The 15,735-nt window shown below is 41.8% G+C and overlaps 1 protein-coding gene across 7 annotated transcripts in view; it reads right to left on the bottom strand.

Moving 5' to 3' along the window:
* Positions 1-11,409, bottom strand: part of COBLL1 (cordon-bleu WH2 repeat protein like 1) — a 90,609-nt gene extending 79,200 nt beyond the window's left edge. The window contains exon 1 of one of the 7 annotated variants that reach the window (XM_074594559.1): positions 11,250-11,409. Coding sequence is in view for 2 of the 7 variants with exons in the window: in XM_074594553.1 (XP_074450654.1) it covers positions 10,753-10,796 (44 nt within the window). In the remaining 5 variants the exon portion in view is untranslated. Of the gene's footprint in view, positions 1-4,950; positions 5,100-10,389; positions 10,423-10,752; positions 11,230-11,249 lie in introns of those variants that run through there. The other 6 variants (XM_074594554.1, XM_074594553.1, XM_074594552.1 and 3 more) reach the window with 6 other exon arrangements.
* Between the last annotated feature and the right edge of the window lie 4,326 nt (positions 11,410-15,735).

Here is a 15,735-nt window from a genome sequence, read left to right as displayed (position 1 = left end):
ATCTTTCTACCATGTTGAGCATTTATTCACATCACAAACTGACTCAAGGAAACAGTGTATGACTGAGATGTGAAACATGATGTGACGGGATGTGGGAAAGGACAATAAATGTAGATAGAGTTTTACAAATCTCATTGGCTTTTTATTTTATTTTAAAATGAAAGTTAAAAACTCATAAAATTATGACTTCTAATCTTGGTCCGTTTGTTCATACGTAACAGAAGAACTCTTTACATACTCAACCATTTTCCTTTCTGAGAGTATGTTGTTGGCAAATGAACTGCATTGTTCTCAATTAACCAGGGTACGATTTTGCAAGGGTATTTCTGTCTCTAAGTTGCTAAAGTTCTTCCAAGTGGCTCTGACAAACATTTGTTTACAAAATAAACAACTCACTGGGCACTTCATTTCCTATTACAGATCTCTGCACCACAAACAGAAAGAGGCAGCATCAGCATTTTGAAGCATAGACAGATTTCATTCAGGAAATGTGAAGGAAAATCCAGAAGTTGTTCTATAGTAGTGACAGCGTGCAGGATGTCTGTCTGCTCTGCAGAGGTGTAGAGCTTTGACTGACACCATATAGATCTTCCCATGAGACCACTCAGTCAGGGTACCAGGTAATTTTAAAATCTCCATCTACAGTCAACGCATATAAAATACTGCTTGGCATTGTATAGGATGAAATTTCAGCATTTATGTTATATGTCATTATTTCCAAACATTCTCAATTTTACTATGAAAACTTACTCTGGACTAAGTGCTGGCAAGGAGTCTTTAAAAAAAATAAAAAAAAATAAAATCCCATAAACCCATTAGCTGGCAGGCTTTACATATTGGAGCTACAGAATCCAGGAAAAATTTTTGGTAAGTAAAAGCAGGAAGGAAAAAAAAAAAAAAAAGACAGACAGAAGTCAGTATCTTAAAAGAACACCATCAGAAAGAAAACATAAGAACCAATCTATTTGTTTGAGTATTTCTAAAACTATCATTGCACCAAACCCCATTTTCTTTCTAAAATAAATCATTGTACACTTTTAATGTTTCATTTAACATCTACAGTTCATTGCATTTCCCTCCTTCTCCTTTATTCATTTGAGATTTATGGATAAAGAAGCACTACAGCAGCATATTTTGGGAGGAAGACTGGAAAGTTTGTAAGAATGTTTGGGCAGTGGAAATATGAGAACAGTCAAAGAAAGATGCTTAGAAATAATACAAAGATTCCAACAGCTCAGACAATGATGTCAGATCCTTATTACTTTTCCAAAATAAGCTGCTTCAGATTCTCTCCTATTGCCCTCACTATTGACAATCATCTCTGAAGAAGCACTTATTAAATGCTGTGGTTTTCCATACCTTCTAGATTTCCACCTTGCTTTTCTATAAAAGTGAACAGGCATTGCCTGGTGTGCTGAAACTATCTCAGTAACAGGGGTGGGGGGGAAATGTGTCCTAAACTGCAGAAGAACAATCAAAACAAAACCCAAAAGTTACCTAGATTTCAAAATCCTCTGATCCCTCTACATATCACTTGGAAGAAAAACAGATCCTTCTCCCCACCCCCCAACAAACCCAACCAACCAACAAGAAACAAAAGACAAGCCTTAAGGAGCTGAAGGAAGAGAGACACATCTGACCCAGTTCCATCAGTTCATTTCTACAACAAATGTCCTGATAACCTGTCATGCAGGCATCAAATTAAGTACATCTAATTCTGAGGAAGGACAGCATATAATACATTAAGAAAATTACTACTACTGGCCCAACAAAGTCATAAGTAAATTCTGACTTAGTTGAAAGGAGAAAAAGAGTAAAATAAATCCTATTTCATGTCTCAAGCTATCACGGCTGCCTTAAGATCTCAGCTCCAAGTTCTGCGATGTCTAAGGCATTACTCAACCGTAGATAAGCGAGCGAACAAGAACAGCAACTGTAAGGACAGCCAATGACCTCTTTAAAGTGCCATATAAAAGGGCCTGGGAAGCCTTTCTCCCCTTAAACACTGTAGCGAAAATAGTCTCCATGCCCATGTAAATACAAGGGAATAAGATGCATTAACCTAAGTAACGTCGTACATAATACTTGAACACAAAGCCACATTTAGAAAAAGAAGAATCTATAATTTCAGGGTGAAGTCAGGGGAAGAGAAATCAGATACAGGCAGAAAGGGACACAGGAAAAAAAATAAAAGATGGAAGGACCAAGCTGAAGGGCCTGGTTCTTTTTAAATCTCAAAATGTAAAATAACACACAAAAACAGAATCCAAAAAGTTCAAAGCAGAAGTCTATGAAAGAGTTTAAGGATAGGGTTATACATTGCAAAACGGTTTAAGGTAATAGGAGGAAGTAATCTCCTCCCCCCATAAAGGAAGAAGACAACCCCAAAACACCCAAAACCCAAATATTGTCTTCAAGTGCATCTGCCACCAATAAAAGCAGATGGGGAAGACCACTTTAGCTTCCAAATGTTAAAAAACACAGTGGTTAAGGTGCCTTAGGAATTGTTACAATACTTGAAAGTTCCCAAGCATGATCTATGAGAAAGGCTTTTAGAAAAGAAGCACTAGTACATTGAAAATTCAGCAAAAGAGGACTTTCTCCAAGTAGTAAGTAGTTTAAAAACGGAATGAGGTAAAAATAGCTCAAGGAGGGTGCCAAGGATGGAATTAGTGAGGCTGTTTTGCAGCGTGGGTGGAAGCAGAGGATCAAAATTGCAGGCAAGGGGAAGTGAGAGATCATGAATCAGAGACCAAGAGAGGATACAGAAAAGTTTACGTCTGGAGACTTCATAGGGTAGATGGACAAAGCAATAACTCTTAAGAAATTAAAGTTTGGGAACGTAGGGACAACTTTCAACACAGCAGTACCTGATTTTTGAGGAATTAAAAGTTTCTGAATTAAAAAAAAAAATAAAATTGTCAAAGCCCAGATTTCTGTCATGGCTTGAATTTCTGATTTTACACAAACTCTTGAAAATCATCACAAATTCTACCTCTAGAAGTTCCATGTACTACACTATCATCATCAACTAACTAAGGTCTTGTTTGTCCTACAAACTAGAGGACTAAAAAAAAGCCATACATCCATGCTAGTAGCTTCTATGTTCTCAAAGCCGGAATGGTTTAATATTTTATTCTGTACAACATGCATTTTTAATGAAGAGAACAAAAGGCTTAAGTCCACAGCTAGTGGTGAAGAAAGATGTACTTCATTTTTGCCCAAAGGAGTTATAACCCAGCAAGACCAGTTGTAAACATTTGTTTTCTCAACTTTGTTACTAACAGACATTTTGTCTCCTCAATTTTTTTCACTAGATCAAGAGACAAAACATTGTTCCTCCCAAGTAAAAAGTGCTTTCAACATTGCCGTGACAAGGACAGTTAAACAATAGATACCTCAGTGGATCATCTCCTACCTGCAGTATCATGTCCAGCTGTTTTGTCAGTCTGGTTTGACAGTACAGAAGGCATGTTCTAGGTTTTACAAAGGTCAAGAGCAATACAGTGATACTTAAACACATGGTAAATGACAAAAACCAAACTTGACGCACAATATTCCTCCCTACTGCTCTTCTAATTACCTGGGTACCTACATATTAAGAGTATCTGGGCAATTGTAACACAAAGTTTCCACTGCTAACCTACTGATGGTCCCATACCTTGGAACATTCTTATTTAACCCACTTTACTCAGCAAAGTCCCCAGCACGTCAAACTGACGCCAGGTGGGGGGGGTAGGGGAGGAGTCAAATGCAACATAGATGCAACGTATAACAAAAAAACAATTCATTTTAAAAAAAAAAAAAAAAATTAGAAAAAGCAGTCCCTCCAGGCAACTTTGTCAATAATATGTTTGTATTATAGGGACAACTGGAAGAGATCCTTATGCCTTTCCCATAGCAGAACATTTAGAAGTTACCTGCTAAAAACCCACGTATAGAGCCTTAGTCTTTGGAAGAAAACGCATCTGAAGGTCTGACATGAGAGCCAGGTAAAATACCAAAAAGGGAAAATTAATTCCCAACAGGAAAAGAAGGCCCATGAAAAGAACAAGACTTTTAAAACAGTTAATCAATACTCAGGAATATTAAATTGAAAAGGGATTTGATTTTAAAGAAAAATACACACATTTCTAATGCTGTTGAGACAGAGTGGTGTGAGTGTTTTTTAATTAAGACAGTATCACTTTGTGGGAGAGATGTAGGCCAAAGAATAAAGACTGTACCCTTGCTGGTATTTGAGAAAAATTCAAGCACACAACGTTTCTGTTTCGCATAATCATTTGCATTGCTTGGGAAGGAGGAAAGATTGGTTGGTTTGTTTTTAAGTAAGACTGATCTATGTTTTCCAAACCAAGTAACTATATTTCCAAAATAGAAATAAAATTCAAAGAAGTGTGCACAACGGATTTTTAGAATACAGCTAAGAAAGTACGGCTTGGAAGCTATTTCTTCAATGAAAACTTCTGTAGAACTAAAGCTTCCAACGAAACCAATGCTTTCTCACGGAAGAAGGCTTATGCCTGGCTAAAAATATTCACGTGTTCTATTCTCTTTAACTGAAAATAGTAATCCTGACAACCCTAGTCTCACAGCACAGTTGACTTACATTCAAGTTCCCCAGGGAGACATTTCCTAGATAGATCCATCCTTTAACCACCTACAGCACTTTGATCGTTTACAACCACCGAAAGATACATACAAATGTACATACCCCTTCTGAACTGGATAACCTCTTAATAAATAAAAAGCAAATCCAAGAACCCTTAATTCTGTAAAGATTCCCATGGTATTCCACTTCTGATGCATAAAAAAATTTTGTCAAACTATGACAAAAATGCACTAGTCCATCACCATGCAGATTTTAAGTCAGAACGCATCTATTAGAACCCCAGTTAGTAAATGTTTACGTTCATGCAAAGAGCTGCATTTTTAATTGTGGGACCTTACCTTAGGAGAGAATTCGGGTGAAACCTCAAGTTTTTAATTGCTTGTTACAGCTCAAAACAGCAAGGGGTGGTTTTCCCCCTTGAGCTCTCCATTGTCGTATGCTGCACAGTCAGAGTTTCCTCTTCATTGTGCTAATGCTGGGCATGGCCACAGAACTCTACAGGAGTCTAGAAGCCAACACCTCGGCTTCTTGTCATCCTCTAATGCCCTGACGTCAACTGTCTGAGTTTTAGAGCAGTACACAGCGACAGCAAATGCTCACAGTAAAGAGCAACTCTTTCTCAAACAGCAGGCAGCCACGTGAACTTAAGCCAGAGCAGCAGGTCAGCTGTTGGGGAAGCAAGTAAGAGCCAGGTGAAAAGGAAAGAAAGAGCACAATCAGATTTGCTTTAATTTGCAAGCAGCCATGAAAGAGAACACCCGGCATTTCTTGCGTCCACTACATTAAGACAGCAACTCATCATATTGACTTGTTTATGTCTAGAAAAAAATAAAAATAAAAATCATCTGAGCAGGTACTAACATTGTTACTTACAACTCCAATGGCTGGCTGGATAATTTGGCATCCGCTATTCCCCAGCACACATAAAACTACAAGAGTGGCAGCTAGAAACAACAGCTGTCAAGCTAGAAGAACTTGCACGTTTATAAACTTTCTTCCAAGCTACAGTCAAGAAAGTCAGAAGCAGTACTGGACTTTGTGAAAGGAGACATATTTAGATGTTGCCAGATTACAGGAGAAACCATTTATTTGTGACTTTAAAATATTCCTAGTGAGTTGATTTATCTGTTAGATGACATGAATCCCGTAAATATCTTCAGTTTCCTCTGAAATCTAAGCTTTTGGTCCCCTACAATGGGCTTTTTTCTTCTCCTACCCAACACAGATGCGCAGACTCAACATAAACAGTGATCTTCAGGTTTACATAAACACCGTAATCTCCTTTAAAGTTCACAAAAAAACCCAGTAACAATAGAAAGAAAAGAATCTATTCTAAAATCGCACTGAAATCCACCTTCTAGTCTCAAGCACTTTTTCCCCTCACATGCTTTTGATACCTCACTAATGACTAGCTCTCACTTCTTCTTTTCGAAGGATCCCACCACACTTGGACAAAGCTTTGAAATAACTCTGCTGATTTCTCTATTTGTGTATTACCCTCCCACACATTTTTTCACCCTAGTATCCACATTCCTCAACCCCCTAATGTTTCCTTGATCTCATTCCCACAGCAACGCACTCCAACAGTGAACATTACCACCCACTACTCTATAGGCACCCAGCTATGACTTCAGACTCTGAGTAATCAAACCAGCTTTTAAACGCAACATTCAGTACATGGCACCACTGTGTCATGCAACTATTTGACTATCTGCCTTGGTTAAGGCAGATACATTAAAAAGAACAGCATAATCACCTCAAGAAGTATTAAGTGCATGTTCAGAACTTAGTTGGCAAATTACCCCCTGGAATGATTAGCATTCAAGTGGCTCCTGATGGGGATCCACCCATGAAGTAGCTAACTCCCTGTTTCAAATAACCAGCAAACTCTACAGTCACAAATTCTCCAAGTTCTTTCCATTTCGTTATTGCTCAATTAGTTGATCTTCATCAGGGTCATGGGTGTGAGAAAAAAAAAAATAACCTAACTATTTATCTTGAGGTCCTCAGTCTAAGAGATAAGCACATCTAAGATCAGACTGCTTGTTAGACCCATGCAAGCCTAACATCTGATCCTAGATAGTGCTACCATTTACTAGCATAAGAACAAAAGGTCTTGCATTTATTCACAAGTGTGTACAATAATGCAGTACACAGACCAATAGCAACAGCTAATTTGTTGCAAGATAAAAATGTAGTTTTGGCCCTAAGTTTCACCAAACAGCAAATTCAGACACACGCGGCCCCCACAGCCCCAGGTCTGCTGCTGTGGCTTGGCAATAGAATGCTTGGTTTGAAGCTATTGCTACACTTTCTGTCCCATCCCACACCCCACAACTGGGAGGACTTTCATTTATACTTGAACAAACCTGTGGCTATATTGTAAACCGACTCAACCAGCAACGTTAAAGAGAGGAAGAGAGGTCATATCAGTATTCTAAGCTTGATACCAGGCACTTCTCAACACTGAGCCACAGTTGATGCCTCCAGAGATCTGTAATCTGATTGAAATGATTTGATAAAAACTCAACGGTTACACACACAAGAAAAAAGCTATATTTCTTCTTCTTTCTGAAAACATCTCTTACTTCCTCAGACAGCCCTAACCATGGGAAAAAAGGACTTCCCTCCTGTTCCTCTTATTGAACTTTTCAAATATATTCACCAGGCCAAGCAACCAGGGAATGGGAGCATGAAGACACACATGAGGAGTCTTTCTGGCAGTAAGCTAACCAAAACTCTGTTTCGCTCTCCTTCCCCCAATACAACCATCTCTATCTTCATCCCCTGGAGAGCAGCTGCATCTCCTAAGCATGTGTTCATTAGACACACAAAAAGAAAATGACAAAACAAAGGGGCTTTGCTTAGGTAAAGCAGGCCAGAAGCTGTTATTTTGAAAGTAGCTATGTAGCTTTAAGTATGATTTAAGGGAACAAATAAAATAATGAAAAATTATCAGAAACTGATTAGAATTAAATTAAAGGTGGACCTCAATGCACATGCCAATATTTCAAAGGAAATCAATCTTTCATTTACCAAAATCCAAATTTGCTCCAATATTTTAACAGCATATTAACTTACAACACAGTTCGTCATGTTAAAAGCCTGTGTCAACTAGTGAAACTTAGTAGTCTACTTAACCTACCTGGTAATGCAAAAGTGTATTTAATCCAGCGTACAGGATTGCTATCCAGCAACAGCAGGAAAACTGTGTTCAAGAGGCAGGATAACAAACACAACCACTTTTTTTTTTTTTTTTAAAGTATTAAAACACACATTTTTCTACCATCCCATAACACAGCCAATGCATACAGCCAATTCAGCTCTGTGATGAACAGGAGCAGACTGTGTCAACTGGCCTGGCAAGAGCACACTGTCATGAGTGCTGCTCAGACCCAAGGCAAGATAGATGAACTATAAAATGCCTTAAAAGTAGGTCCAGCCAAGTTTCTTCTGCTACCAAAAGAAACTATGTGTCATGTCCAGCCAGTTACTGGGCACACCTTCTATTCACCATATTCCAAAAAATTCCAGCTAGTTACTGGGCACACCTTCTATTCAACACATTTAAAAAAAAAAAAATCCAGCAGAGACTGTTTTTAAAAATCTTTACTGATTGACTTTGATTGTATGGTGAGAATAACACTGGCATACACCCCTGCATGTTTTCCCCAAATTCCAGCAAACATTTTTATCCCCAACTGGTTTTACTAAACAATTTTTCAATAGGAAAACATAATCCTGCATGCAAAAACACTGTCTTCCAGGCTATAATTACAAGCTTTCCCAAAGCTTGTCCCCGTCGAACTGATAACAAAATTCCATATTGAAGAGCCACTGATGATTTAGTTATATAGAAGTTCCAAGGCTAAATAAACATCAACACTCGAAAACTCAGAAAACACCTTCAACATCTCCAGCTTTCTTGGCAGTTAGCATAAACAGACTTTCTAAACAGTGAAAAGTTATCAGTGATTACACCACATAACTTCAAACAATGATTTAAGAACACATCTACTGGTAAACAATTTTTTCAGCTGTGGATTAACAACACTGCCCACCTGGCTAGGCAGGTTAAGAAGGGATATAATGCAGTATCATATCACTTGGCAATTCATTTTAAGAAAATTGCTATTTCAACTTAAATTCTTCCCAGATTGCACAATTTTTTCCTATCACCTCAGAGAGAGAACTACAGTACTGCTCACTACTCAAAAAACATATCTGTGGATCATTTTCAGTAAACTGGGAGTTGCTGGTTTTGCTGGTATATCCAGATTTTTTTTCCCCTCAAATCCAGCATTTGGATGAGCAAATGAGACCATCTTCAGGAAATAATTAAGACTGCCAATAAAGAACTCTTGTTGTAACAAGAAAGGAATGGTAAATTGATTTCCTAAGTACCAAATTATATCAGAACAGCTGATAAAAGGCCTGAAAATATATCTGCAGGGCTAAGGCAGATGAGTACTGCTGTTAGCCGCATGTTTTTCAAAACTGAGATGTGAATGCTGACAGATGCTTGAAGTCACATTAAGGGAACAGACGACTCTTCCTGACTTAGAGAAGTCAAGCAGCAGCCAAAATTCAGTATAACCAACAGCTTTATGGCAGGCGACAGGCCCAGAGAAGCTGTCAGAACAAGCAAGATTTGTAATTGTGCCTTTTCGCTTGTTTTCATGTTCTTGCCCACAAGTAAAATTGAGGATCTTCAAGACATACTGTTTTAGTCACTTCCTAACCTGGTATCACGCTCTATTCTCACACGCTCAGTCCTCTCAACTGAGCTTACATAACCGAAGTTTTAAATATGCAGTAATTATCTATACTGTAATTATATGTTCTACATCAATTAAAAACATGAACTTCATTTCTCAATGTCCATACATAAACGTGGAATTGCCACAAGACCCTAAGTGAATAAATACACCTCCTCTACGAGCCTTCCACATTCACTACAGCCATGACTTCAAACTGATCTGATTGCTACTGCAAGTACTACAGTAAATTACCATCAACTGCACCTCTTCATCCTGTATTCATTTGGTCAGAAACCCAATTAATCCTTTTTTGCATACGATATGGAAGTTTCAAGGAAGTCTTGGTGTTAAAAAATACACTCACCATGTATTTTGTCCCTTCTATTTAAAGATAACTCCATTGAATCCCTAAAGTTTCTACTAAGCTAATATTGAGCGAGTTAATTTTCTTCAAACACACCTGACTACTTAACTCGAAAGGGAATCCCTCCTCCTCCCGATCTGTAGCTGGGGTAGTTTTACTAAGACTTAAAATTACATTCTTTAAAGCTACATTTTCTGACAGACTACAAGCAATTCGTCGGAGGAGCCTAGGCTTTAAAAACAAACCAACCCTTTTACTTCTCACAACAGATGCTGCTTGTTTGTTGGGGTTTTTTTCCTGTTCGGACGCGGGCAGTTACCACAGCCCGGAGAAGCCCCGGCTCTCCCACACCGAGAGCCGGCCGTTGGCACAGGCACACCTTGCAGACGGCCAGGCCGGTAAATACCGCCTTTGCGAGATTTCCCAGAGGAGCCGAGACCGACAACGAAGCGCTCCCCGACAGGTACTGCACTAGCGGTGTCTGGCAATACTGCAGCGCGGACGGCGACGCCGGCAGGCGGGTCACGGCCTGTCCCCGAGGGAAATGCCCCTGGCAAGGGCCGGCCCTACAGCCCGCACCCGCCGCTGCTCCGCCAGGCCCCGCCGTCCCGCTAGAGAGCCTGTTGTTCAGACACGGGAACCCGCCGAGGTACCGTCGAGGCGCGGGGGACGCCACTCCGCCCGCCGGTTCCCGCCGCGCCGGCAGCCGTTTAACGGTCGCGCTGCTCCATCTGCCTCCGCCTCCCGGCTCGGCCGCGGTCCCGCGCGGGGCTTCCGCCTCGCGCCCTCCGCCGCCGGGGGAAGGGGCGCGCACACAGGCACTCGGCCCCCCGGCGCGGGGCAGCCGCCTCTCGGCCCTGGCCGCCGCCCGAACGCCGCACGCAGCTCGCGGCCTCCCGCCCCTCGCACCTCACCTCACCCGGCCTCACGCACGGCCCGGCGGGACCGCGGCTCCCCCACCGGCCGCCCCTCTGGGGCCGGCCGGGCCTCCCACCCGTCCGGTGAGCTGTGCTTACCCTGGGGGCGGCGGGGCGACCGCCTGCGGAGCGCGGCCGTCCATGCCGGCGGCTGGGGGAGCGCAGGTCGGCTCTCGGGGGCAGGGCGGGCGCAACCGCTGGGATCCGCCCGCACGGCGCCTCGGCTCCCCGCCTCACCTGCTCGGGGCGGGCTGAGGAAGACGGCCCCGCTCCGCCGCCCCCAGCGCCGCCTCGCCCCCGAGCCCGGGCATTCCCCGCTGTTTACAGGGCGGTCATGGGGCTGCCTGCTTGGGGCGGCGGCCACGCACACTGCTCCGCCGGGCTCCCTGAGCCGGGGCGGCCGCTCGCTGAACCACACCTTGGGCGGAGGGGAAAAAAACACCCACAAAAGGAAAAAAAAAAATAACACCACAAAACTTCGCGGCGAGAAACTTGAAACGCGGAACCTTCCCCGCTCCGGCACCCGTGGAGAAACAGAGACTCCCTGTTCCCGTCCCAGCTCCTCCCTCCCTCGCCGCCCGCCCGCCTCCACACACCCGGCTCTCCCTCCAGCGGCGGCCCGGCCGGTGCGGGGACTCGGCTCGGCCCCGGCCGCGGGCTGTCACGGCCAGCGGGGGCAGGGCCGCTCCTCTCGGCTGGAATTTTCCTCTCCCCGTAGCAAAAGCGTCCCGGCGGCTGCCTCGGGCTCAGCCCTTCCCCATTCCAGCCACCAGGGCGCGGGGCGAAACCCCTACAGGTGGGGAACGAGAGCCAGGCGGCGGGGGGACACGGGCGTCGGGCGGACGACGCGGTGGGGTCCGGCGCCCGCAGTGCTGGCTCTGCTGCTGCTCGGCGGTGGAAGCCAGGTCGCCGTGTGCCCGTCGGCGAGCGCGACGGGGACTTGCCCCGCCTGCGTGCTTTGAAGTTTCCTTGCAGTTGCTCCCCTGGGCTGGCTGGAGCACAGGCTGACCTCCCCCTGTCGCGGGGAAGCGTTCGGAGTGATTTCAGCTACATCTTCAGTTTGCGCTTTGAGCACGGCGGCACTTTCAGCCGTCCCTGCGCGGCAAGCTGCTCCCCCGCAGGATGTAGCGAGCAGAGCCGGCGGCACCTGCTGCTTCCCCGAGTCAGCGGAGAGCAGCGTTCCAGCTGTGCCCCGGCAGCGGGTATTGCACAGCAAAATACAACTCTTTACGCAGGTAATATTTTGGCCAGTGCTTAACACAAGTTGAAAAACAGCCAACGACGAAGCATTTATCTTCCCCCCCCCCCCCCCGGGAAAAGCTAGAACATTGCATTCTAGTATAAATGTCTTTTTTCTGATTAGTTCTAAGATTATATATCTGGGAAAAATATTATAATTGACCATTTATTTTAATAGTATTCATAATATGGACATTGTCTAGTACAATACTGTATAGAGTATAATAAGATATTGTACTTTAATAACATTGTGCTTCTCCCTGTATGCCCTTCTCATTTGTACTGTGCTTCTTCAATAGATTTTCTTCTGCTTTTATTTTCTCTTTCTTCAATAGAGATTAAATAACCCTGAAGCTGCCTGTTTTGACAGACTGTAGAGGTTGTTCACACCCTGAATAACCACATGCCATTATCAGGCACGCCCCATTAATCTGTGTATGTTTCTTAAACCAAAACTTAATCACTGATGAGTCAGATGGATTTTCTATAGTCCAGTTTTCAAAGAGACAGTGTTCAAAAAATTGATCAATAAGAATCTCCAGAACAATCCCACTGAAGGCCTTATGTAAGTCTCTGATCCTTGTTCTCTTTTGACAGTCCATTTTATTTTCTCACACTCCTCAAACTGTTTGGCTACTGCCTAGGTTAGGATGAGTCCCTTCTAACCTAGGCCAATTCTGTCATTCCAAATTCTATAATTCCTTTGTATGTTGACTGTTCCTGTTTCCAACCAGCTACTTCTTTGGAAGTGACTGCATCTTCTAACTGGTAATTAAACTCACATGTTGCAAAGGTGTGAAGATCTAACACTATAGTGCTGTTTCAACTGGACTGAAGACCTGATTGTGTATTAGTTAGAATATTTACATAAGCTGGTGTGATGTTGTCATCCTTTCTAATAAACTTTGCTGGACCACCAACAGATACGGAACTGTGGTGCCATTCTCTTTAAAATCTCATTTGAAAACCACTATATGCTATAGTCTAATTCTTTTGGCAAGTACTAATGCCATGAAGATTGCAACCTATGGAATAGCTCACAGGGGCTAATAACAGAAACTCAGCAATGCCAGGGAGAAAAGTGACATCAGGGAAATAACCTAAAAAAAATTGTTAGCAGTGGCAATTTCCAATAGAGACTGTGGAATTATCTAAAAAAGCAGTTCACTGGATAATGCCAATCTCACTTAAGAGGGGAAAGGTTATACTTCTTACACTACTACTTCTGTTCAAATCGCAGTTGTTAACTAAGCACTTCTGAAATGCTGATCACTAGAAACACTGTAGGCTCTAAACTTGAGTGCCTGCAGGCCATGTTCTGTAGTGACAGTTTTATGATGACTAGACTTAAAATAGAGAGTTTTACAAGATACTGGAGATACCATTTGTCCTAGGGATCTCAGTTTTTAAAAACAAATTCTAGACTTCTATGGCACTTCGGTTTCTAGCAATAGAAATATTTCCATGTTAGAGTTTCATAAGATGTTAACAGACTCAAACTCTCTTTTTTTTTTTCAGTTTTCTATTTTTAAAAAGTTCACAACTTTGTCCCGAACTCAAAATGTTGCTCGTGTAAAGTACATGTCACTCTCATACACAATAAACATGAGGCTGCAAGAGGGAATACCAAGTAAATTGGCTATTAATACACTATTCATGTCTCTCCAGTTGAGTAGTTGAAAGAAAAATCACTTAAAGAAAAGTTCCCTAGCTTTTTCAAGCTGATCTGTGAAGATATCATTGTAGCAGTTAATGAAGCCACAGGTTATTAATTGCAGTTGCAATAATGTCATCCTTTGTCCATGGTTTGAGGTAAAACAATCATTTAGCTGCAGGCATTAATTTCCGTGACAAGTCGCCACCCGCTGCAGCCAGCGAATGTACTTGGTGCCACTGTATATTCCGTATAAATGTTTGCAGATTAATACCCAGTTCTGATTACTGTTAGCATAACCTTCAAGTTAAGCTTGTAGCGAGAACTGTTAATTCCAACTGCTATTTGAAGGAGAATCTCTGTCTTAGGTAGAGACGTGGAGTTCCAGGCAGCTGACTAAGTATGGGGTTTTCATACAAGTTAAATTACTGAAAACAAAGTCCTCCCTGTTCTGAAAAAGCAGTAATATCCCATCGCATTTTTCATAACAGTCAGGAGTTGTCCTAGATGGCTTTGGGAAAATCTCCATGCCTCCGCCCACACGGTAGGACAGTGCTGGTGGTTGCTCTCCTCAGTTCAAGAGGGTGCCAGAAATGTGGAATACAAATATTTTGGGATGAAAGATGCTGTAGAAATGTAATAGACCATATGATTTTCAAACAGGTATGCCTATTATTGCCTGTGGTGAAAGCTATTAGAAGTGTTAAAGAGACCACAGGAGTCTTACAATATTTTTCACTGTTGTAAAGGTCTGTTTACAAGGGCTTTCTTTTTAAATTTATTCATATGTAACAGTGTATTAGTGGCATTTCGTGATTTAAGGATGTAACCCAAATGCTCTCTTAATGTAGTTTTGTACATAGAAAATCATACTGTATCACACAGTAGCTGTTTTGAATAATATTGTGCAATGTAGGTGTGAAATAGAATATGGAATCAAAGGGTGTTTTCCTTGTTAAATTAATTTTATGATGCATAATTAAAATATATTAGAAAGCTGGGCTGCTTTATTTTGCCAGTATAATAAACATGATAAAAATCAGTTTTTTACCCTTATAGCGTAAACATAAAACAAAGAATTATTATATGACTCTTGCTTTTGTTTAAATGAAAACTAAATCTGTATGTAATTTTTTTCTACAGAGCAGGCAATGGGCTTACATCGCATCCTGTTGAACAGTTGCCTGTTCTGTGTTTGCATTCCAGCATGTGGGTGAGGTTTTGGGAAGCGTGCACACACATGCATACAGCCACTGAAGGTATTGCTGTAGGCAGAGGGACAGGTTTTTGTGCCCATCTAAACTGTGTGCTTAATTGAAGAACACTATACACATCTCATCTATAAATACACAAAAGGAATAGCAGGCATTTTCTTGGGGAGCATTTCTAAATAGTAAAACATTACCACCATAAATAAGTTAAAATTATTATTTCTACTTCTAATGTTTAATAACCTCGATGTCCGGAGATTACACAATTTGCTAAAATCACAGCTAGTTAACAGCACAACTGGGATAGCACTACTTTATATCACGACTAGTTGTATCCTCTACTCTCATCAGCAGATGATCTTAAAGAAAATTGGATGACAATAATAAAAAGCAACTGCCTGGGTGGATGCTATATATTTAAGTACATGGAAAATTATAAAACTGGTTTTTAAATGAGTAGGCTGAAAATTTGCATCAGAGACTTACCAAGTAGGGTACTGAGACATGGATTTGGTAAACATCTGAGCATAAAGACATCATATGCAATATGTTGATGGATTTGTATTCAGTTTATGGTAGGGCTACTGATTTTTTAAATTAGGATAGGATAGGATAGGATAGGATAGGATAGGATAGGATAGGATAGGATAGGATAGGATAGGATAGGATAGGATAGGGTAGGGTAGGATAGGGTAGGGTAGGGTAGGGTAGGGTAGGGTAGTTCAGTTGTGAGGGACCTACAATGATCGTCTGGTCCAACTGCCTGACCACTTGGACTAGTGCAATGGAATATATAAAAGAATGATTTATTTCCTGTTACACAAGGACAAAGTAGAAAATAGTTCACGTTAGTACTGGCCTATCTATGTGACCCAAAGCAATACTGAAATTACCCTGCAGGTGGGTTTGTACTGGTGTGCTGCTTTGCAATGGAGTTCAATTACAGTAATTAAAGCATCACAGACTCCATGAACCTAA

The sequence above is a fragment of the Larus michahellis genome, chromosome 7 (genome assembly GCF_964199755.1).
Source record: "Larus michahellis chromosome 7, bLarMic1.1, whole genome shotgun sequence".
Lineage (NCBI taxonomy): Eukaryota > Metazoa > Chordata > Aves > Charadriiformes > Laridae > Larus > Larus michahellis.
Note: the sequence above shows the minus strand (reverse complement) of the source record. Positions and strands in the feature narration are given on the sequence as shown.